At 59.2% G+C, this 24496-nt stretch overlaps 1 protein-coding gene and 1 non-coding gene across 6 annotated transcripts; both read right to left on the bottom strand.

The window, feature by feature from the left end:
- Positions 1–3370: 3370 nt before the first annotated feature.
- SSC5D (scavenger receptor cysteine rich family member with 5 domains) lies at positions 3371–24254 on the bottom strand. Of its 5 annotated transcripts, none has more exons than XM_043900180.1 (14): positions 24051–24253; positions 23549–23575; positions 22976–23284; positions 22248–22367; positions 21945–22058; positions 21306–21614; positions 19545–19862; positions 19119–19295; positions 18582–18899; positions 15971–16549; positions 15575–15889; positions 15230–15397; positions 9498–9653; positions 3371–5471 (listed from the first exon to the last, which is right to left on the bottom strand). In XM_043900180.1, exons 1-14 carry the CDS (start codon positions 24073–24075, stop codon positions 3442–3444), a joined length of 4965 nt encoding a protein of 1654 aa, XP_043756115.1. In that variant the 5' UTR covers positions 24076–24253; the 3' UTR covers positions 3371–3441. The 5 variants fall into 5 exon arrangements, with proteins under 5 accessions (XP_043756115.1, XP_043756114.1, XP_043756116.1 ...); XM_043900179.1 differs by having other exon boundaries at positions 15575–15892; XM_043900182.1 differs by lacking the exon at positions 3371–5471 and adding an exon at positions 6516–6666 and having other exon boundaries at positions 15575–15892; positions 24051–24254.
- LOC122692925 lies at positions 6846–6952 on the bottom strand. Its single transcript, XR_006340737.1, has one exon. It is a non-coding gene; the product is annotated as a U6 spliceosomal RNA (small nuclear RNA).
- Positions 24255–24496: the final 242 nt, after the last annotated feature.

Raw genomic sequence — 24496 nt, forward strand, 5'->3', positions numbered from 1 at the left:
CCTCAAGAGGGTAGGGGGTCGTGGAGTCTGCCTGAGGGCAGACAGCCAGGAATCGGTCATCAGAACCCTTCAGGGAAGTGGGACGTTGCATGAGCACGCAGAGCCTGCTTCCTTGTTCCGTCAGCTTCAAAACGCAGAATCACCAGTCACAAAACACAGAATCAAAATTCACGACCCGCATCAGGCTGATTAGTGGCTGTAGAGCATTAAACCAGTGGGGTTCACACCCAACCCACTCCCTTCTCTGCCTGGGCCGGCTGCGCAAGGCTTCAGAGACACTGTCCTTGGCCCGCAGTTCATGTTTAGTTCAGACACGCAAATGGCTGGGCTGCACCCAAATGTCACCCCCACCCCCACCCTGCCCCTGCCCGCACCCTGACCCCTGACCTGGTTAAAACACAGATGCTTATCCAGGGGGGTCTGGATGGCGCCTGGAATTCTGCTTTTCTAACCAGCTCCTGGAGGCAAGGCCGATGCTTCTGATCTGGGTCACACACACTCAGAGGTGCAGGGAATGGTGAGAACACGATTTTAGAGTACTGACCCCTCATCCCAGCTGAACTGTCATTAACGCTAAACACTTGCCCGCTCGATTCCGTGCGGTTTTCGACGTGGCCAGTCACATCATCTGTGGGGAAATGACAGACCTGTGGCTCCCTCTCCACCCTTTATCTGATTAACGGGGCTCCCCTTGCTCCTACTCTGCAGACAGTGTGTGCGTGTGCGTGCGTGTGCGCGCGTTTGTAAACCATGAATGGGTGTTAATTTTGTCAAATGTTTTCTCTGCGTCAAGCTTGCTAGGCCTCTGCGGCTACTGTTTTGGGCTTGTTGCAAGCTGGCAGGCAGAGGAGCGGGCTCAGATGTCCTGGGGGAGGTGTCCGGGGTCAGGGCCAGCAGTAGGTGGGGGCTGGCCGCCCATCCTGGCCGTGGGCCCCGGGGCCAGATGTTTGGGCTTAGCTGCCTGGCCAAGCGGGGATAAAGTGACCGGATAATTAAGCACCCGCTTCTTCGGGGCTGGCAGAAGGTGGCAGAGGGTGGAAGAACCTTGGGCCCGGGTGCCTGGGAGACCCCGCCACCCTGGCTTGCAGACAGTGGAGTTGGGATTCTGAACCCCCAGGGGGGACCCTCTGGGGAGGGGGGCTGGAGCGAGGGTGCACCTGCTCCCATCTGGGGATGAAAGAGGGCGCCTCTGGCTTCTGAGTCAGGGTGCCACCCTTGGAACCCCGACGAGCCGGGACAGCAAGGGGAATGCAGGCAGACACCTTCCCCAGGGCACCAGTCAGCAGTTATTTAAGTCTTAGGGCTTAATGGGACCCAGGGGGAACAGAGGATTCTCAGCGTGCTCCTTGGTCTGTTGGCAGGGGCAGACAGCTCATCTACCAAGACCCCCAGACAATATCCCTCCCCACCCCCACCAAGTAACTGGACCCTGCTGGCCTTTGCCGGACCGCGGGGGCGCCAGCTCCGTGACCTTCCAGGACCTCAGAGCCAGGCTCCGATCTGGGGAGAGGGAGGAGGAGGGGAGCTGAGGGATTGACACTGTGTTATTCTGAGGCCCTGCAGCTCCGCTGTGTGACCCTGGGCAAGGAGCCTGGCCTCTCTGAGTCTCCAAGCCCTTTCCGAAACAGGGGTCAAGTTGCTCCCTCTGAGGGCTGTAGGGAGGGTGGGAGGTAGTGTGTTAAGAGTCCATAATGGGGCTTCCCTGGTGGCTCAGTGGTAAAGGATCCACCTGCCAACTCAGGAGATGCCAGTTCGATCCCTGGTCCGGGAAGATCCCACATGACCTGGAGCAACTAAACCTGGGCGCCCCAACTCCTGAGCCTGTGCTCTAGAGCCCAGGAGCTGCAACCACTGAGCCCACGTGCCTCAGCTTTGGAGCCCACACACCCTCGAGCCCGAGCTCTGCAACGAGAGAAGCCACCACCGCGGGAAGCCCTGCACCACAGCCAGAGAGGAGACCCCACCCTCTGGGACTAGAGAAGGCCCGCGCAGCAATGACGACCCAGCACAGCCAAAAACATATTTAAAACAGAGAGAGCCGCCAGCGTGTGGGACACAGAGAAGCGGTGAGAAGTGGTCGTGACCCCTCGTGAACTCGTGCCGAGCTCTGCTGTCACCTGCAGTAACACTTCTAATCCTCACGACCACCCCAGGAGGCAGGAGGCCTCTACCCCCCCTTGGACAGATGGGGAAACTGAGACTCGAGAACGGAAGTTAACTTCCGGAGGCCCCACAGCCAGCACATGGCCTTGAAGCCAGGGTGAGCTGACTGGGGGCACTTAACACCTTGTGAGCAAGGGCCCTGGGTCAGACGGGCCTGGGTTCTAGTCACGAGCCTACTGCACACTCCCTGAGTGATCAGGGCACAGGACCAAACGTCTCTGTGCCTCAGTGCCCTGACCTATAAAGTGGGGACAATTCGGTAATAACGATCACATGGAGAGTAGGTGTCAAGAGGCAGGCCCTGTGCAAAGCACTCTCGCATAGGCACTAATCTATCAGGTAATCATCACAGCAGCCCCACAGGCTGTGTATTGTTACTATCCCCCTTTAAGAGACGGGGAAACTCAGACCAAGCAGTAACTGACTCAGGGTCAGTCCCGCAAGGGCTCAAACTCAGGCATTTAGGCTCCAGAGCTCACCCACTCCCTGCCGAGCTGTGGAAACAGTACCCTCCTCAGAGGCTGTTCATGAAGATACAATAACATCATGCGTGCAAAGCCCTCTGCACAGAGCCTTACCCGTAGGAAGCGCCTGGAGAACATTAGTCATTATTACTATGACGATGACTTCAGTCATTCAGAAGGTATTAATGGAGGGGGCATGTTGTGTCAGGCTCCATTCTAAGAGCTGGACATACGTCTGTGAACAAAGATTTCTGCCCACGTGGGGCTTCATCATCGCCATCGTCATTGCCCTCGTGATTACCACCATCACCTCCACTATCCTCAGCACGACCATTGTCACTTCCATCATTCGTCACCATCATGAGTCATCATTGTGACCTTCAAGACCGTCACCGCCACCGTGATCACCTTCAGCACCCTCGTTATCACCATAATAATCATCACCACCGTCACCACCACGATCGTCTTCACCCTCACCAGCATCATCCCCATGACCGCTTCCATCATCGTCATCACATCACCGTCACAACAGCTATCGCCATGATCTTCATGACCGTCATTGCCACCATAAATATCACCATGACGATCATTACCTTCAGGATAGCTGTCACCACTGCCTTCATGACCATCATCACCATTACGGTCACCTTCATCACCTCGTGTGGTGCCTGAGGCATTCACAAACAGATCGTCTTGTGATTCCACCTCCCCCAGTGCCCCAGAAACATCATTCACACTTCGTGTTTAAGTAGATACTTTGGTTTTCCTTTGTTGTTGTTGTTGTCTGGGAGTGGCTTAAGTCCCTCCCATATGGTCACACATCTCCCCGCAGAGGCCTCTCTTCCCACTCAGGGGTGGTAGTGGTTGGGACAGGTGTGGTGGGGGGCCAGGCCACCTCTGCCAGTCTCTTCACAAACTCACCCAGCTGCCCCAGACCCTGGGCGGCCTCCACCAGCTGGGTCAAGCCCAGTCCCAGGGCTCGGCGCTCCTGTTGATCTCGCTCCAGGGCCTGGTTCAGCCTCTGCAGCTGGCTGCCCACGTCCCTCACAGCGGCCACCAGCTCTACCAGGGCAGGCGGCTCGCAAGCCATGACCCTCACAGGTGGCACTGGGACCTCACACGGGCCCAGAGGGCCTGAGCTCGGACTGGGAGCTGGCCCAAGGGAGAGGTGGTCAGGGGGCGGCTGATCCAAGGGGTGGGCCATAGGAGTCAGATGGTCCCCAGATGACCCCACAGGGGTCACAGTGGGGTCAGGGGCTGAGTGTGGAGTCTGGGTAGGTGGAGAGGTTACTTGGGGGCTCTGGCTTGTGGCTGGTTTGAAGTTCTCAGTGGACAGTATATCCATGCTTGGGGCGGGAGACAGGCTAGACTCCGAGGCTGGAGATGTGGAGGGGTGATGGGGCCCCGTGAAGTTCAACTGGGGGTGCAGGCTGGGCTTCACTGGAGAGGGAGACAGAGGTTCTGTTTCCAAGGAAGTTAGAACGGACTTGGCAGTAACCACAGGGGCTGAGGTGAGGTCAGGTGTCATGGCGCGGTAAGCAGTGGTAGTGAGGTGAGGGCTTGTGGCAGGGTAAGGGGTGGTGATGGGGTGAGCGGTCGTGGTGGGGTGAGGGGTTGTGGCGGCATGAGGGGTGGTGGCGGGGTGAGGGGTCATGATGGGGTGAAAGGTTGTGTCGGGGTGAGGGGTTGTGGTGGACTGAGCAGTAGTGATGGGAGCGGGGGTTGTGACTGGGTGAGGGGTTGAGGTAGACTGGGGAGTGGTGGTGGGATAAGGGGTCATGGTGGCGTGAGGGGTTGAGGTAGACTGGGGAGTGGTGGTGGGATAAGGGGTCATGGTGCCGTGAGGGGTTGAGGTAGACTGGGGAGTGGTGGTGGGATAAGGGGTCATGGTGCCGTGAGGGGTTGAGGTAGACTGGGGAGTGGTGGTGGGATAAGGGGTCGTGGTGGCGTGAGGGGTTGAGATAGACTGGGGAGTGGTGGTGGGATAAGGGGTCGTGGTGGCGTGAGGGGTTGTGGTGGGGTAAAGGGCAGTAGTGGGGTGAGAGGTCACTGTAGGGTGAGGGGTCGTGGTGGGATAAGGGATCGTGGTGGGGTGAGGGCTCGTGGTGGCGCGAGGGGTCGTTGTGGGGTAAAGGGTAGTAGTGGGGTGAGAGGTCGCTGCGGGGTGAGAGGTCATGGTGAAGTACGGAGCCGTGGTGGGGTGAGAGGTCACTGCGGGGTGAGAGATCATGGAGGAGTACGGGGCTGTGGTGGGGTGAGAGGTCGCTGCGGGGTGAGAGGTCATGGTGGAGTATGGGGCCGTGGTGGGGTGAGAGGTCACGGTGGAGTACGGGGCCGTGGTGGGGTGAGGCCCTGTGGAGCGGTCTGGGGAACTGGAAGGTTCTGGAACTGCGCTGGGCTGGGGAGACATGCCCCGGCCTGGAGCTCTGTCCAGCTCCGGGGTCAGCCCTGAGGTAGGGGAGAGGCGGGTCGCCGCCGCCGGTGCAGAGGGGTCTGAGGTGAGCTCCTTGGGCGCGGTGGGCGGTGGGGTGGGCGAAAGCCCAGAGGTCGGCGCGGGAGCGGCGGCGGCGTCAGGGGAGGGCCCGGTAAGGCTGGGGCTCGTCGAGGTGCGGTGGATGCTCCCCCGAGAGGCCGCGGCCGGGCTGGGCGGCACCGCGGAGGGCGCGTCAGGGGTAGCCTCCGGCGTTGAGGCCGCCGTGCGGGTGAGCAGCGGTGCGGAGGCGGACGTTAGCGGAGGGCCGGCGGACCCCGGCGCATCGGAGGAGGCTGGTGAAGGGGCGGCGGGCGCGGTCCTGGCCGTCGTGGGCCGCAGCCGGCGCTCTGGCCACGGTCTCCTCGGGGAGCCTGGCGGAGGAAAGACAGACGGCCGAGGTCAGGCCGCCCCGCCCACCTCGCGGCGCGCCCCGCCCTCCAGACGGTACGGCCAATGGGGAGGCGCGGGGCCTTGTGACGTCACGGGTCGCCGGCAGACTTCACCCGGCCCTAGTGCCCCACCTCCCCGAATGCTCGGATGTCTCCAAGCGCCACCTGGCGTCCTCTCCTCTGGAGGATGCGGGGATGGGCGCGCGGGGAGAGGGGGACGCGGAGGGGTACCCCGGGATGCAGGATGGTTGGGGGCAGATGTGCGCAGCGGGTGTGGGAGGATGCGGGAGGGAGCCAGGGGAATGCAGGCCGGGGGTGTGGGATGCAAGAGGGGGCGGAAGGGCAGAGATGGGGTGAAGGGAGATAAAGAGGCGAAGGGCATGGGAGGTGCTCGGAGGGAATGTAGGAGAGGTCGGAATCAAGTAATCAAGACCAGTATCTTTTTGCCCTATTTTTAAACAATCAAAATTAATGCGAAAGATCCACAATGAACAAAAAGTCAAAATTTTAATTCAAGGCAGGATCCGGACTACCTCACTGGAATCCCCCCTGTAATTGGCTGTCAGATCCTGGTGAGGTAGGTCGGATCCGACTTAAGTTAAAATTTTATTTACTTCATCGTGGATTGTTTTTGCATTCGTTTCTATTTTTTTAACCTATGGTATTAAGATTTTATCTTCATTACAAAATGCTTGGAATGCCCCCAAATTTTAGGCCTGAATAGGAGAAACCTTCCCCTCTTCCAGGCAAATGTGATTTTTAACCTCTTGTGACAGATGAAGGAAATCAGGCCAAGAGGGCAAGTAATTTGCCTGAGGTCACACACTGACACAGTTTGAAGGTTATAAGACAAGGTCTGAGCCCAAGTCCTTTGCATCCAGAGTCGGGGCCAGTAAGTGTCACTTTCTCAGCGGTGGGAATGTTCTGTGCTGGCCAGTATGGTAGTCGCTGGTCACCTGTGGCTTCTGAGGACTTGAAATGTCGTTCAACTAAGGAACCAAATGTTTCCTTTTTCAATTTTTAACATTTTTATTTTGGCTGCACTGGGTCTTCGTTGCTTTGTGCGGGCTTCTCTTGTTGGGGAGCACAGGCTCCAGGGCACCTGGGCTTCAGTACATGTGGCTCTCGGGATCTAGAGTGCTGACTTCCATAGTTGTTGCGCACAGGCTTAGTTGCTCTGCAACGTGTGGAATCTTTCTGGACTAGGGATCAAACCCATGTCCCCTGCATTGGCAAGTGAATTCTCATCCACTACATCACCAGGGAAGTTCTCAACTTTTTTTTTTTTTTTTACTTTGAATGGATTTCTTTTTGTAAATTTTGTAAATTCTTTTTGTAAGTTTTTTTAAACAACAAAAAAGTATGGAATACTTCACAAATTTGCATGTCATCCTTGCACAGGAGCCATGCTCATCTTCTCTGTATGGTTCCAACTTTAGTATATGTGCTGTGGAAGCAAGCACTGTAAGTTTTTTTAATTAAAGTATAGTTGACTTACAATGTTGCATTAGTTTCAGGTGTACAGAAAAGTGATTCAGTCATCGATAAATATATATTCTTTTTCAGATTATTTTCTCATACAGTGTTTGTTGCTTAGTCATGTCCGACTCTTTGCGACCTCATGGACTGTACCCTGCAAGCCTCCTCTGTCCATGGAATTCTCCAGGCAAGAATACTGGAGTGGTTAACCATTCACTTCTCCAGGGGATCTTCCCAACCCAGGGATCAAACCTGGGTCTCCTGCATTGCAGGCAGATTCTTTATAGTCTGAGCCACCAGGGAAGCCCCGATTTTCTCGTGTAGGTTGTTACAAAATAGTGAGTATAGTATCATGTGCTAAACAGTAGGTCCTTCCTTTTTCAAGTTTTTGATTAACTTAAACAGCTGCCTGTGTTGGTAGCTACCATATTGAATAGCACAGCTTGACTGAATTCCACTTTTCTGCAGGGTCCCTGAGGTGCATCATGTCCCCCTGCAGGGTCAGAGGAACAGTTAAGTAAAGGGCTTGGCCTCCAGCCAGGCCACCTGGATTTAGACCCCAGATCCGCTGCTTCCTAGCTGGGTAACTGTGGACAAATGACTTAACTGCCTTGAATCTCAGTTTCTTCCCCTTCTGTAAACCACAGACGATCCATGTATCTCCCCTATAACCATGAGGGTTCAGAGAGCCTGTGCATGCACAGAGCACTTATGCAATGCCAAGCAGGTAATAAGCATTCTCATCATTACTTATATTGCCATAGGCATTGATATCTGTGCCTCAGTTTCTCTCATCTGTGAAATGGGCACAATTATAGCACCTACATCACTCATTAGGCCTCGTGTGGCTGCTACAAGGATTAACATATATAAATGTTAAAGACTAATACACATAAAGTGCACAGAATAGTGCGTGACATATGGTATATTGCTCCATAAATGTTAACTGTTTCTGGTTATCATTTCAAGAATCTCAGCTTGGTTTGTGTTCACAGGGGCTCAGATACCCAGAGAGGTATTGACTTAATTTTTTAGACCCAAGGAACAGAGAGTTAAGCCGATCATACTCCTTTGTACATTGTCATCAATAATTCCTGCAATGTCTCCTCTTGTTTTATTTTTTCCCCTCATCTTCTCCCATAGGAACCTCCAGTCTAATGTGTTTCATGTGTGGTCTTAAACAATATAGAATGCATAGATGTTTTCATGTTAATATAAAAGTGTATGTATATTTTAGGGTTTGTGCTTTTAATTTCTGCAAATAACATTCTGCTGGACATCTCATTGTTTCTGAACTTCTCAGTATTATGTTGTTAGTACCTATGCATGTTGCTGTGTATACAGCCTGCCATTGCTTTAGCCACTGCATAGAATTCCATCAGGTGTAACCATTTCTCTTCTTCCTTACCCTTCTCTTGGACACTTAACTTGCCTCCCATTCCCTAATACATCCTCACACATATTCCTTTGTAAGCCTGTGAAAGAATTTCTCTGGATGCAAAGAGCCGACCCATTGGAAAAGACCCTGATGCTAGGAAAGACTGAAGGCAAGAGAAGGGGGTGACAGAGGATGAGATGGTTGGATGGCATCACTGACTCAATGAACATCAGTTTGAGCAAACTCCAGGAGATAGTGAAAGACCGGGAGAACTGGCATGCTGCAGTCCATGGGGTCACAAAGAGTCAGACACGACTTAGTGTCTGAACGACAACAACAAACAGATCTAGGAGCAGGGTTGCTGGATGGTAATGTATAATCATATTTAATTTCACTGAACAGCTCTAGGTTGCTTTTATTGATTGCTCTATCCAGTGGGGATACCTGTCTCCCCACACCCACACCCACACTTGGTATTATCGACCTTTCCACTTTTTTCCCACACTTGTCAGTTTTCATTTGGATTTTCTGACTCATTATGAGCGTGAGCATTTCCAGACATACATGCTGGGCATTTGGGCTTCCTAGTCTGCAAATCGCCTGTTTGTGCCTTTCCCCCCATTCTCTTACAGGATTTCCTGTCATTCTTTGGTTGATTTGTCAGAGTGACGAACATGATACAGGTGCGGGTTTCTCCACTTTGGCCCTGTCGCCATGTGGGGCTGGCTGGTTCTCTGTGGTGGGGGGTTCCTTGTGCGCTGGAGGGTGTGTACAGCAGCCTGGCCCCCACCCACCAGGGACCACTAGCCTCCCCACTCCCAGCCGTGACAACCTGAAATGCCTTCACGTGTTGCTAGTTATCCCAGCTGAAGACTACTGGTGTCGATAGAAATATATTCAGGATATATTTCTGCCTGGTCTTTCTGGGGTGAGAGCTGGGTCACCACTGGGAAATCTGCAATCCACCTCTCCATTCTGTTGTTGCTGTTTAGCTGCTGAGTCGTGTTCGAATCTTTATGACCTCGTGGACTGTAGCCCTCGGGGCCCCTCTGTCCATGGGATTTCCCAGGCAAGAATACTGGAGTGGGTTGCCATTCCCTTCTCCACCACCTCTCCAGCCCACCCCACAAACACCCTGCCACATGCCTCACCTGTGTCCCCACGGAGCCTGGGAGCTAGAGAGGGGTGGCCTGAGCTCCTGGTGGTGCCAGGGGGGCCAGGTGTGGCTGCAGTGGGGGTCTCCTTGGCCGGGACTCCTCCTGAAGGTGTGTCCCCCGTCTGGGAAGGCTCACGACAATCCTTGTCACCTTGAGAGATAATAGAGAGAACCGAGTAATCCCTGTCTCTGTGTTCTGAGGCTTTCTTCCCAGGATGCCAGGTTTTAGGAGGACTCCATCAAGAAGAACACAAATAGGAACTACTTTTCCTGTTAAAATGTCAACCCACCAAGGGCAGGCATGCTCCCTGGGTCTGTGTGTTCTCAAAATGTGTTCTAAGAAATGGCTGCATGCTCGTTCGTGGTTCATTAGTCTGTGATCGATTTGATTTTTTTCATTAAAACATACACTGAAAAAAGGGGACCTGCAGGGCTTCCCTGGTAGGAGTCTGCCCCGCAGCACAGAGGACGCCGTGGCACAGGTGGCACTGGCAGGCAGATTCTTCACCACTGAGCCACCAGAGCAGCATCCATCTCTCTAGACATTGTCCAGCTGCCCTCACAAGTGGGTGCAGATCCTCAGGCCCGCCTTTATCCCACATCCTTGCCGCTGAAAGACATGTTAATTTTTGGCAAGCTCGTGGGGAGCTGGTGGGCAAAGAAGTTGCAGGTTCCCTACAGATGACCAACCTGAAGCCCAGAGAAGGCAAGGAATTTTCCTAAGGTCACACAGCTAAGGAGCAACACTGGGCTTCAGATCCAGTAGGCCTACCTGGTTCTGAATGGAGACCTCTTTCCCTGTGGGGGCAGATAGAAATAAAGCCCGAGGCTGGCCTCACCCCTGGTCACCTCCCCCGCCCCCCGCCTGGCTCACTCTGCTCCAGCCAGGCTGGGATCCTTGCTCTTCTCTCAAGACCCCACCACAGGGTCTTTGCACATGCTGACCCCTGCCCAGAAAGCACCTTTAGCTCCCTCTCCAGGCTCCCCATCACAGCTGACATCTTTACAATGGACCACAGACCTCACCCCCTGCCGCCACCCCTACCAAGAACTCCACTTCTGCCCCACCGACCTCACTGCTGTGTCTCCAACCAGCTGAGCACACTCCCACCTCATGGCCTCTGCACGTGCATGCTGACTGCACTTTACGGAACACTCTCCAACCAAGTATTTGCATGGCTTTCCCCTTCTTTTTCTCCTTTTTCCTTTCATTTTATTTATTTTTGACTGCACTGCATGGCAGGTGGGATTTAAGTTGCCTAACCAGGGACTGAACCCTTGCCCCCTGTGTTGGCAGCGCCAAGTCTAAACCGCTGGACCAGCAGGGGAGTGCCCCCGGCCTCTTGAGCCTGTCACTTAACTGGCATTTCCCTAGTAAGTCATCTCTTGACCATTCCATTTTAAATGACAATTCTTCACACACACCCCTTTCCCCTCTCTTTCTCGGTCCATCCATGTTCCGAGGGGTTGGGACTCATGCCTGCCACACAGCAATCATCTGAGGCATGAACTAATGCCTGTGTCTTCAAACTCCATCATCCAGGAAGCCTCAAGAAATGTTGCTTCAAATGAAATGGAAAGAGAATTCAACCTTCATAAGCTTCCATCTTCACCTCCTGTGCACTCTCTCTAGACCTACACGGCAAACTTGCAATTGTTTGTTCATTCATCCATTCAACACAGATCCCATGGAAGACAGACTAATGTTCCCCAAAGATGGCCAAGCTCTAACCCTTAGAACCTGTGAATATGTTACCTTTCATGGCAAAGACTTTGCAAACTGACTAATGGTCCAGTCCTTGAAATGAAGGGTTTATCCTATATTAACCCAAGGGGACCCAATCTATCACACAAATCCTTATTCTTAGAGAATCTATCCCAGCCGTGGGTTTCCCTGGTGGCTCAGTGGTAAAGAATCTGCCTTCCAGTGCAGGAGACATGGGTTCAATCCCTAGGTCGGGAACATTCCCTGGAGTAAGGGAATGGCAACCCACTCCAGGCAAGAGGAACCTAGTGGGCTATGGGGTCCCCCTAGTCCATGGGGTCACAAAGAGTTGGACACAACTGAGTGACTAACACACACACAAATCCTCACTGTAGTGACAAATATATAAAGATTAAAAAAGGACCACAGAGACGCAACATTGCTGACTTTGAAGATGGAGGAGGGGGCAGTGCACCAAAGAATACGGGAGACTCTAGAAGCTAGAAAAGGCACAGGGAACAATCTTTCCCTTCAGCCTCAGAAGGTATACAGCCCTGCCATCTTTGATTTCAACTAGTGAATGACCCCAGCAGGGCTTCTAACCTCTAGAACTGCAAAATAATAAGCTTGTGTTGTCTTAAACCCCAAATGTGTGGTGGTGTTATGGCAACAATAGAAGCTGACATAGCTAAACCTGAGACAGCTAAAAGTCTAGCGGAGATGACATGTCCTCAACAAGCAATGTTCTCAGCTCCCGTCATCGCTGCTCAGAGAAGCCCCTTCCTCATGCGGTCTTCTGGTGGAAAGGATGCCATCTCCACTGTGAGCTTTTCCCCACTGCTCTACTAGAAATAATCGCTGTGTCCCTGGGACTCTACAGCTGTTGTTCATTTACGGTAAATAACTCTAACAAGCAGTGCATTGCGGTTTTAAGTGATTTCACACACATTTTGCTCGTTGAATTGGGACCTGAGGTCACCCAACCCCTTGTCCTAATTCCAGTGTAGTCGCAGCTGGAACCCTGGCAGCCAGACTCCAGAATTCACACTTGTAATGACTTCAGTAATTCCCCAGTACAACAAGCAAACTGTGTGCGAAATCGTTTAAAATGGATCTCAGCCGCAGCTCCTGAGTTCAACTTCCCCGAGCCTCATTCCCCTCCCTCCCACCTGAAACACAAGGGCAACACCAGGACCTCTGAAAGTGTGAAAGTGTTAGTCGCTCAGTTGCGTTCGACTCTTTGTGACCCCATGGACTGTAGCCCGCCAGGCTTCTCTACCCATGGGATTCAGGACTTATGTCACCCAGTTAATGGCATGTGTTCCTGGCACTGTCCTTGACTCTTTCCAGGGACCCTGGAGCTGCGGCTTTGTTTTTACCGAAGTAAGGAATTGCGGCTCAATGAAGCGGAGTCATTTTTTTCCAAGGCCCCCTTGCTAATAAGGGCAGAATTTCTGTCTGTTGTTTCCACCTCTCCCCACCCAACCCTGCCCCTCTTCCCAGTACTAAGGTTGCACATGTGACCCCCGGGATTTCCATCGCGCAGTGCCTAGTTTCGTACTTATCTGTGCTCACACACCCCCTCTCCCCCACCACGAACAGGCGCGCTCTCAGAGGCCCGGGCACGGCCGCCCTCAAAGCTGCGGGTGTCCAGCCTCCGACCGTCTCCGCCGCGAGGGGGCGCGACGAGACGGGGAGGCCGTGCCCGGCTGCAGAGACCGAAGGCTCTGGAATCCTGGCCACACGGCACGGAAGAGCATCACCGCTGGAAACTGAGCCCTAAGTCACGAGTCCAGTGCCCCCGAGCCCAAATCTCGGCGGCCCCAAGGCCGGCTAAGCGCCCCCGCCCCGTCCCTCCGGCGGAAGCACGACACCTAAGCAGAAGACCGACCCGGGCGGCAGGGGCAACTATAACACGCTTCATGCTTTTATAGCCGCGGGCGTGGGCCAGCTGGCCAATCAGGAGGCGTACCAGCGCCTGTGACGTCACATGGCGCTGGGCCATTGACGTTCACCCTCCCCCGCCCCTGCAGCCGAGGCCCCGCCTCTCTCACCGAGGCATGCGGAGTGCGCATGCCTGCTGAACGCGCGAAAAAGGCGGGATCCCGCGCGGAGCGAGCAAAGCACGCGACACCTAGGGGAGGGGAGGGGCCGGGAGAGCCGGGCGAGGCAGCCGGCCCGTGGGAAGCGGAGGGACGGAGGGTCGGCGAGAAGGACGAGGAGACGGAGGAGGGAAGAGGGGAGAAGCGGCCGCGGGCCGCGGGGTCGGATGGGAAACAGCGAGGAGGCTGGGCGTGGAGTGAAAGAGAAAGGAAGGCGGGGGAGAGAGAGAGAAACTGGGAGAGACAGGAGTGATGAAGCATGGCCTTGACAAGGAGAGAAAAGGTGAGAAAAATGGTGAGAGGCCGATGAGCGATAGAGACGAGGAGGGGGAGACAGAGGAGAGGAGGAAGACAGACACGGAGCTGAGAAGATAAAACTGACCGCAGAAAGCAGGGTGAGGAACAGAGAAGCTGAGCGTGAGACGCTGAAAATGACAGGAGGAGGGGGAGGACACAGGAGACGTGAGGAGAGACTGGCCGAGAAATAGAGGGAGAGACAGAGCCGGGAGGGCGGGCAGTGAGGAATGGAAGGAAAGAGCCAGACGCCGGGGCGGGGATAAAGAGAAGCTGACCGAGGTGGGGGAGGGCGGAGAGAAACAGAAATGGTGGGACATGAACTTGATGAGGAAAGAAAATGAGAAAGGTGACGAGAAAGAGACATGGTCGGTGAAAAAGAAAAAAGAGTGATCGAGGTGCGGAGGGTGAGAAGTTGAAAAAAAGTGAGAAAGAGGAGCAGAGAGGGATCAAGAGAGACTGAGCAGAATGGAACAGATCACACACACACACACACACACACACACACACGAGAGAAATAGGCACCATCTGAGCCGGTCAAGGCCCCGACACACACACACACACACACACACACACACACACACACGAGAGAAATAGGCACCATCTGAGCCGGTCAAGGCCCCGACACACACACACACACACACACACACACACACACACACACACGAGAGAAATAGGCACCATCTGAGCCGGTCAAGGCCCCGACACACACACACACACACACACACACACACACACACACACACACACGAGAGAAATAGGCACCATCTGAGCCGGTCAAGGCCCCGACACACACACACACACACACACACACACACACACACACACACACACGAGAGAAATAGGCACCATCTGAGCCGGTCAAGGCCCCGACACACACACACACACACACACACACACACACACACGAGAGAAATAGGCACCATCTGAGCCGGTCAAGGCCCCGACACACACACACACACACACACACACACGAGAGAAATAGGCACCATCTGAGCCGGTCAAGGCCCCGACACACACACACACACACACACACACACACACACACGAGAGAAATAGGCACCATCTGAGCCGGTCAAGGCCCCGAGTGTGACCACACAGATGGAAGAAGGAAAACAGGCCACAGGGAGACAGAGGCCATGGGGCAGCGGGGCCTGGAGCTGTGGGGGCCCCCCAAGCCCGCCTCCGAGCCTCAGCCCCGCCCAGCCCAGAGCATGCGCTGGGAGAAGAGGCTTGAGGGGCTGGGGTGGGGCGGCGGCGTGGTGACGGCGTGTGCCTCCGTGTGGGGACTGGGGAACTTCTGCGGAGGCTCTGGCTCCAGGGACACGGGCTTTGACATCAAGGCTGATTCCCGGAGGCCCCAGAAGGTCTGCAGGAGGACTGGGGGCCGGGCTCTGCTGAGCCTGGCTTGATTCTGAGACTCAGGGCGGGGCAGAGGAAGGGATCTCGCCTTCTAGGTTCTTGTAGGACAGTTACACACAAGCCCAGGGAGGGAAAGTTCTTAGCATCTCTGGAGCCGAGGAAAACCTGCCTGCGGTCTCGGAGACCCGGGTCAGCTCATTCAGGAGGGTCTTTCAGGAAGCCCGGCAGGGAGACGCCCCTCCCCACCCCATGCCTGCCCCTCACCTGTGCTCGGAAGGCGCCTCGTTGCTGGGGCGGGGGCCCCTGAGCTCCCCGTTGTTTCCCGGGAGAGGGTGTGTCCGGGCACCCCTGCAGCAGTGGTCCCCTTGGCCAGGTCCTCCCCCGAGGTGGGGTCCCAGGTCCAGGGGGGATAGTCCTCCTCGTCTGCGTAGCCTGGGGAGGAAGAGGGGAGGGGAGAGCCCGAACCGACTCAGGAGTCCTTGCCGCTGCTTCTCCTGAGGTCCTTGCCGGGATCTCCTGGCGCCACTCGGGGTCCTGCGCCCCGCTCCGCGCCCCGCCCCCCGTACCAGTGCAGGTGACGTCCCCCACCCCGCACCCCGCCCCCCGTACCAGTGCAGGTGAGCCCCACATCCTCCTCGTGGTCGCAGTTGTGCTGTCCCCACGCCCGGGCGGGGCAGTCGCTCAGCGAGGATTCGCTGCCCTTGCAGCCCACGTCGTCCAGCCAGATGGGCCCGGTGCCGGGGCCGTAGTGGGTTTTGCCCACTCGAGGCCGGATCCTCCCGCAACCCAGCTCCCAGCAGGCCACCATGCCGTCCCGCAGGTCCCAGCCGTCATCACAGACCGTCCCCCAGCGTCCGGCATGCCACACCTCCAGCCGCCCGGCACACCGGTTGGGCCCATCCGCCAGACGAACCCGGAACGGGCCTGCTGGTGGGAGACCCAGATCAGGAGGGGTCAGAGAGGGTCCCCAGGGGCCAGCCTCACCCTTCTCATTCCTCTACTCACCTGCTGCGCTGGTGGGGGAGGGGGCCGGGTCTGTGGATGACTCTGGAGAACCTTGTCCTGGGAGCTCAGCGGATGGCTCCACTGTGGCCTCGGAGGTCACTAATAGGGGGCCCTGGGTGGTGGGTGTCCCCACAGTCTTAGAGGTCCGTTCCCGGGGGGCTCGAGAAGTCCGAGTCACGGTGGTGTGCGAGGTCAGCCTGTGGGGGGCCTCCGTGGTCAGCCTGGTGGTAAACTCGGAAGTGGGTCTTCGGGAGGCCCCCATGGCCGGGGTGCTGGTGGTGGTGGTCCGTGAAGTCAGTTCTGGGGGACTCTGGGTGCCCGGGACCCTGGAGTGCTTAGTGGTTGGCATCGCTAGGGGCTGAGTGGTCGGTCTCTTTGCGTTCTTAGTCACCCACTTCTTGGTGCTCTTGGGCATCTTCCCCGGGGCCTTGGTGGTGGTTTTCTCGGGGACGCTGGAGGTCCGCCTTGCAGAGGGCTTGGTGGCCAGCTCCCCTGGGAGCCAGGCATCTGGGTCTCTGCCCAGGCTGGGGATCCAGCTCCAACTGAAGGGGTCTGAGATGGAGTCCAGGCCGGGGGTTCCTGGAGATGCGGGGGGGGAGGCGGCAGGGGAGACAGCAGACACCGTGAGGTCCCTGGCCAGGCCCCGCCTTCTCCTGTCTCCCCCTGCAGGCGGCCACCGAGTTCCCAAGCACTCAGCCTCACCACAGGTGGCATTCGAGTGTTTCCTATGAGCCAGGCCCTGTGCTGGGCCTGGGGCACTCCATGGCCACAGCGGCCCCATCCTGCCTCTGAGCACTTGCGGTCCTGAGCTGCCTGCCCACCTTCGCCCCCTCACTCTGACCCATCCTATCTACCTCGCCGCTGCCCTTCTCCTGTACCTGCTGACTGGTCACCACCCCTCCAGCGTGGCACCAGGTCACTCCCCAGCTCAAAACCCTTCTGTGGCCCCCGGGGCCTTGGAGAGGAGAGGGAAAGAGGGAAAGCGCCCCAGCTTTGTGCTCTCAGCCTCCACGGCTCACCCAACATCTTTCTGGGTAGCACAGGGAAAGTGGCAGATGCCACGGGTGATGCTGAGGGTGAGTGGTGCAGGACGAGGGTCAGTCTGGCCCTTCACCCCCGGCTGCTGGAGGCAGGGGGTCCCTCCCAGCCCTGGAATCGTCCTGCCTGGTTGGAGTGTGTTGCTCGCCTGGGGGCCCAGGACCACCCAGGTCATCTCTGCTAACAGTGTGGCTCATGAGCGCCCGTGGGCCACCAGCCACATGGGGGGATCCAGCTCCTGAAAACACTCTGCCTCCGGCTGGGAGAGCATCCCTGGCTGGCAACACGTCACGTGCATGATCACGTGTTTTTGCCGGAGAGGGGGGCAGATTAAGTGCTGTCTGCACCCCTCCCCTGGGAGAGGAGGCTTCACAAGGGTCTCTCCCGTACCCCGCCCCAGCTGCCTCCTCCCTTGTGATGTGAATCTGGGCCCTTCCACTGCAGGAAACCCTGCTCCTGAGTCTGACAGCTTCTCTGACCATTGTGAACCTTTCTAGAAAACTGTGGAACCTGAGGGTGGTCTTGGAGAACCTCCCGAGTGACAACGTATCACACGGGCTCGTGTCTCTGTCCCTCAGTAAGCCCCAGGCCTCTCTGAGGCCAGGGCTGCATTCCTAGTGCTCTGAGTCCTCGGGACCTGGCTCAGAGTCTGCCGCTGGATGAAACAAGGTCGCGTGAGAGAGCACAGGCCAAGGCTGAGCTCGCTTCAGCTGGCCCTCCACCACACCGGCTTCTCGCCACCTCTCGGTGCCCCTGTGCCTGCTTCCTTTCATCTCAGGGAGGACACAGCTCCCCTCCAGGAGGGAGACCCTGTGATTCTTGGTAGGAAGGAGAGGAGGAAGGACCCCAGCTGTGCCGCTTAGTTGCTGTGTGACCTTGGGCAAGTTACTCAACCTGTCTGTGCTGCAGTATCATCACCAGGCTTCCCTGCTGATGGTAGAGAGTCTGCCAGCAATGTGGGAGACCTGGGTTCCCTCCCTGGGTTGGGAAGATCCCTTGGAGGAGTGCATGGCAACCCACTCCAGTATTCTTGCCTGGAGAATCCCACGGACAGAGGAGCCTGGTGGGCTACAGTCCATGAGGTTGCAAAGAGTTGAAGACAACCAAGCAACTGACACTAATATCTTCATCAGTAAAACTGGTGTGTGTGCACATGTGTGTATGTGTGTGCGCATGCACACACTCAGTTGCTCAGCTGTGTCTGAATGTTTGCAACCCCATGGACTGCAGCCCACCAGGCTCCTCTATCCATGGGATTTCCCTGGCAAGAATACTGGAGTGGGCTGCCATTTCCTTCTCCAGAGGATCTTCCCAACCCAGGGATGGAACGGCATCTCCTGCATTGGCAGGTGGATTCTTTACCACCGCACCTCCTGGGAAGTCCCTCACGTGGGCATAACGTCCATCAGTTTGGACTTATCCTGAGGTGTGAATGGGGTCACTTGTGTGAAAACAGCCCTCCCCAGGCAGGGGTTAGGAGGCAGGCACTCAGTCAACGTTAGTGCCAGCGTCAGTTCCCATTTCATCCTCCAAGAAGCCCTCCAGGGGCCAGCATACGGCAAGGCCTCCTCACCCGCGCAGGTGACTCCAACGTCCTCATTGTGGGCACAGTTGTGTTTCCCCCAGGGAGCGGCGGGGCAGTCTGCGAGGGCAGCCTCGGTCCCTGCACACCTCACGTCATCCAGCCAGATGGGGCCAGCACCCCAGCCGAAGCGGCCAGCGGTGGGGTCCGGTTGCCGTGGCCCCCCACAGCCCAGCTCCCGGCAGACCACGGCCGCGTCGCGCAGGTCCCAGCCATCGTCACACACGGTCCCCCAGCGTCCGGCATGCCACACCTCCAGCCGGCCCGAGCACCTGCTGGGCCCCGCCACCAGGCGCAGCTGGGGGGACCCTGGAGTGGGGGGGACACAGAGAATTCGAGGCAGGCCATCCTCCGTCTTCCCTCCATGCATTCACCCAGAAGGAGACCCCAGCTGGCCCAGATGCTCTGTGCTCTCCTCCCCTCTGTCCTCTGAGCAGGGAGGGGGCACCCGGGGGGCTGCAGGAGGGGGAGGGCAGGAAACCTACGCTCAGCCCCACACTTGGGGTTCAGGGGAGGACGGGGGCTCACCGGCGTCCGGCCCAGGCTCCTGAAGGGCGGTCGGGAGGGCGGGCAGAGCTGAGACGCCAGGCGTCCCCTGGGCCTGGCTCGCCGTGGGGGGCGGGGGCCTCGATGCGGCCCCCCTGGGCCCCGAGCTGTTGCTGCCCGCTGCTGGGGCCGTGGGAGGGGCGTACCCGAGAGGCATACCTGGGGCGCGGGAGGGGAGAGGTGACCACCAGCCCCTGCTTGTGGCGGGCGGTTCCCCGACCACCAGCCCAGGACCACCATGGGGGGGATTCACAGGTGAGCATGAACGGGGCAGGCGGGCCACCTGGACAGAAGGAGTGCAGACACCTGGGAGAACCTTCCAAAGACACACAGTGCCCCCAGCTCTCGCCCCTCTGGGTGAAGCCCCCCAGACCTCCCTCCCTGGCCTCTCCCCGGGGCTGCCCTCACCGTCACACACGGCCCCGGCGTCCTCCCGGTGGTGACAGTCATGCTGGCCCCAGGGCCGCGCTGGACAGAACCGCAAAGCCGTCTCGTTCCCCCGACAGCGCAGGTCATCCAGCAGGATGGGCCCCGCGCCCTCCCCGAAGAAGGCGCCCCCAGGGGCGGCCAGCGCGCCCCCGCAGCCCAGCTCCCGGCAGGCCACGGCGGCGTCCCGCAGGTCCCAGCCGTCGTCACACACGGTGCCCCAGCGCCCGCCGTGCCACACCTCCAGGCGGCCGGCGCACCCGTGGGGCCCGTCGGCCAGACGCAGCCGGGGGGCCGGGCCTGGACATTGGGGGGGTGGGGGGGAGCAGAGAGGAGGGAGACTGCAGTGGACAGGCAGGGACTGCGGCGGCGAGGATGGGGGAGCGGGCCTAGGCCGCGTGTGGGTCCTGCTCCACACCCGGTACGGGGCTGCAGAGCAGACCCTCCACCCTCACAAGTGAGGAAGAGGCTTTGAGACGGGCCATCTGGATGGACGGGGTGCGGGGGGGGACCTCAGGAAGATACACAGGACCCCCCAATTCTCACTGCTCTGCTCCGTCCACCGCCCCCGGCACGTCCCTGTCTCCCCAGGGGAGAGCCCAGGGCCCGCCTTCCAAGCAGGTCCCCATGCCCCAGCTGCCTTCCCCAGGCCTGCAGGGCAGGGCTTCTCAGCCTCAGCTCCCCCGACACGGGCGCTGTCCCCAGCACGTAGGATGTCCGGCGGCCTCTCCCAGCTCCACCCCAGACGCCAGCAGCCCCTGCCCCCGAAAGGCCTGCAGACCCCGCCCCTGTCACCCTAGCAGTGGGGCTGAGAGCTAGGCTAGAGGTTTGGGGGCATTTCTGTTAGGTGTTTGTGGCCTGAGAGCAGGGCCGGCTCTGGACAGTGTGGAGTCCATCTCCAACCCCCAGTCGGGGTCTAAAGGGGACAGACCAGACAGGGTGCCACACCCCTGGCCTGCATCACCCGGCTGCATGTGCAGAGCTCCCGCAAGGCCCACCCCGAGGAGCAGAGATGGAGGTAAGACACCAAGCTCCCGGCCCCTCGATGGGGTTCACAACTTCCCGCCAGAGCTTAACCGCCCTGGGGAGCCTGGGCTGACCTTCCAGGCTTCAGAGGACACAGCTCAGCCCCCACGGTACAGCCCTCAGAGGGACCAACCTCACGGCTCCGGGTCCCCCGACCTGTGTCGCCCTGGTCTCCACCCCCACCACACCCCCCACGCCAGACCCCCACATCATTCCTCTGTGCGGCCTGCCGGATGTCATGCTCTGGTGGAGCCTCTGCTCCATCTGGGAAGGGTGGGGCAGTGTGGGTGGGGGTGCGGCTCAGAGCGGCTCTCAGCTCCCTCTCCCAGTTCCCACCCACTCCCTGAAGCATTTCCTGGCCCCTGCGACTTAGCAGCAGCAGCAGCAGCCCCCTGCCTGGGTGGGTGGGCGGATGTCTGCCTCCAGTGGGTCCTTCAACTTGCCCACCCCACATCTGTGCGCCGGCGCGCCCTTTGCTGGCTTCGTCCTCGTCCTGCAGCGCGAGGACTCCCAAGTCAGGAGAGCGAGGTCTGGGTCAGTGCCCACGTGCATGGGGCTGAATGAGTGTGGGTGTCGGGAGGAGGGAGGAGGGAGGGAAGAAGGAAGAGAAGAAGGAGGGAAGGGGGCTGGACACCTTTAGGTGAGTGGTATGGGGGCGTGGCCCGCGGGAGGGGCGTGGCCCGCGGGAGGGGTGTGGCCCGCGGGCGGCGCACGTACCGGTGCAGACTAGTCCTGCGTCCTCGCTGTGGTCGCAGTTGCTCCGGCCCCACGGGCTTCGGGGACAGTCTCTTAGGGTCTGCTCTCCGCCTCCGCACCCCACGTCGTCCATCCACACGGGCCCCGCGCCCGGGCCGAACCGGGCCCCCCCGGGGGCGGCCAGCGCGCCCCCGCAGCCCAGCTCCCGGCAGGCCACGGCGGCGTCGCGCAGGTCCCAACCGTCATCGCACACGGTGCCCCAGCGCCCGCCGTGCCACACCTCCAGGCGGCCGGCGCACCCATGGGGGCCGGAGACCAGGCGCAGCCGCTCTGCGGGGCGGGCGGGAAGGGGCACTGTGAGGGGCCTCATGGAGGCGGCTGGTACACCCTCGTTTTCAGTCTGGGAAGACGGAGGCCCCGAGATGTCAGGGGCCTGAGATCGGCCTGCCAGCCGGCCAGTGGCAAAAAGTCGGTCTGGACAGGGCAGGGGGCCTGGGGACCTGCCGGGAGTGGACACCCGGCTCTACTGACCAGGCGGGGATCCTGGGCCTGACTGAATCCCTGGGGACGCAGTGACCCCCTACCCTGCACCTGGGGGTCCCCAGTTTGGCCTGACCCCTTCTGGAGTTGTTGCAGACGGAAGGCCTGCCTCGGACTTACCCTGGCGGGGGGCTCCAGCAGTCAGCACTGGGGCCCTGGTGGACTTGGCCAGCTTGGGTGGCCGGGGGCTCTTCTTCCGGGAGCCGCTCTGGGGGGTCCCAGCTGGGCGGGGGGCTGGGTGAGGAGGGGGGACAGTGGGGGGGGGGCGGTTGAGAGCTGAATCTGGGGCTGCAGGTCAGTCCTGAGAGCCCCCAAGGGTCTGAAGGGGGCGTTGCGGGGGCCCCGGGGAGGGTGGAGGAGTCGGGCCTCTGTCCCTTCTCCCTCACGGCCAAAGCAGGAGACAGAGCATGGGCGGGGGCTCACCAGGCGTCACCGGGGGCTCCTCAGAGCTGGGGCTCAGCTCCCCTGCCAGCCCCGGCCAGGGGTCCCCGTCCAGGACTGAAGGTGGCTCGTCACGGTCCCTGGAGTCCGTCCCACGCTGGCCTTGGGGACAGCAGCGTGTGGCTGGAGGGCACGCTCCCTCCTGTGGGCCCATCTCAGGCCTGGGCTGCCCCACCCCACCCGGCGTGGCTGCGTTTCACCCAAGCCAAGTAGGTTCCCTATCAGTTTTTACCCTTGCCTTCTTCTCTGTGAAAACAGATGGTTTTTGCTGACACAGTTGATAAGTGGCCCATGAAGAATAATAGTCAGGAGACCCCCTGAGGGGAGGGACAATCCCCAGTTCCAGTCTGTGCAGACCAGCTCTGGCCCCTGTAAGTCTTCCTGCACCTCTTTAGGTGGTGGGAAGCACACGTGCAAATAAATAACTCTGGCTCGCCATCTGCCTGATCCAAATTCTGTCTGTATGAGCTCCCCGTGTGAGTTCATGATAAACTCATAGTTGTCCTTTACAGAGCTGCCGGCTTTATCAGTCTCAAAGTTCCTTCCAAATATTTTGGAGGATGTTCTTCGATATCCCTGCCGTCCAACACCCCAGTGCTATGGACAGGGCAGGCCCTGAGTGAGGCAGGGATAGGGTGTCTGGACTTCTGGATGCTCAGACTTACTGGGCTGAGGGTCCCTGGGCATTGAGGAGGTTGAGGATCCCTTACCTGCACAGACGACCCCCGCGTCCTCCTCGTGTGAGCAGATGTGGGCCTTCCAGCCCCGGTGGGGGCAGAGGCCCAGCTGCCGCTCCCCGCCCCGGCAGGCCAGTTCACTCAGCCACACGGGCCCTGCGCCCTCCCCAAAGAAGGCGCCCCCAGGGGCTGCCAGCGCGCCCCCGCAGCCCAGCTCCCGGCAGGCCACGGCGGCATCCCGCAGGTCCCAGCCATCATCACACACGGTGCCCCAGCGCCCGCCATGCCACACCTCCAGGCGGCCGGCGCACCCGTGGGGCCCATCAGCCAGACGCAGCCGCTCTGCGGGGACAGAGGAGAGGCTGTGACACCCTGGAGACCCCGGGGCCGGCTGGGAGGACAGGGGCTGGGGGCTGTCCTGCAGGGGCGTGACCAGGAGCCCCTTAGGAAGCAGGAGGCTGGGTGACTGCGTGGTCCTGCGGAAGTGCTGTGGGGGTCGTGGGCACATGCGGGTGGCCAGGGTCCAAGGGAGGGTGAGCCTGGGCCAGGCATGGGGAGGGCCTGGAGCTGAGCGAGCCGACGGGAGAAATGTTTGGAGCCACTTACCAACAGCCTGGGTCCCCATCAGAGTCACTGGAAGGGAGGTTGGAGGAGTGAGGCAGTGAGGTCCTCCTCGCGCCTCTGAACCAGAAACCCTGCCGCCGGGAAGGACGACTCGGGCCCAGCGCCTGGCCAAGGCTCAGGTCCTTGGGATGGGCGGAGCCCGGAGGCCTCAGGTCTGGGCAGGGGGCCAGGCCCTTGGCGCTCCCCCCTGGGGGCCTGGCTAAAGGTGAATGATGGGTGAACCCCCCCCTGCAGGGTCAGGGCTCATGGAGGGGAGAGGAAGTCCTGGGGTCTCCTGAGAGGGTGGGACCCAGAGTGCCTGAGGTCGGGTCCCTGGAGAATCAGAGGCGGCCAGATGTCCTGTGCCCGCCCCCCACCCCCCTCGCCCCGCACCAAGCAACAGGGATGGGGCCCTGGAACTCAGAGGCTTTGCAGTGGGTCAGCTCAGGGGTCAGAGGGCCGGGCCTGGGCCCCTGAGCCCTGGAGGAGGGGAAGGGTCACTCACCGAGGAGGCAGGCCAGGACCCTCATGTTTGCAGAGTCAGGGTGGGGACAGGGTGGAAGCAGACGGGAGCAGGAGCAGGGAGGAGGGGACGGCCGACGCAGGAGGGAGGGGAGCGCCTGCCGGAGGCGCCCTGGACCCGGGGAGGAGCAGGCGGGGGCTGGACGCTCTGCAGGAGGAAGAAAGGCTGCCGAGGAGGCAGCAGGGGACAGGAGCGGGGCGGGGAGGGGGCTGGCCAGCGGCTGAGGCCTGGGGAGGAGGGCGGTGGCGGGCGGGAGGGAGGGTGTCCAACTGCAGACACCCACACAGGAGACAGCCGGCTGGCCAGGACTGCTGCGCTCAGAGAGGCTTGGGGGGCGGCAGGCTGCAGGGGAGGATCCCAACAGGAGCGCCCACCCATCTGCCTCTTCTCCTATCCCACCAGGGTGGCGTGCCAGAAGCAGAGGGCTT

This window comes from Cervus elaphus, chromosome 4, assembly GCF_910594005.1.
Source record: "Cervus elaphus chromosome 4, mCerEla1.1, whole genome shotgun sequence".
Lineage (NCBI taxonomy): Eukaryota > Metazoa > Chordata > Mammalia > Artiodactyla > Cervidae > Cervus > Cervus elaphus.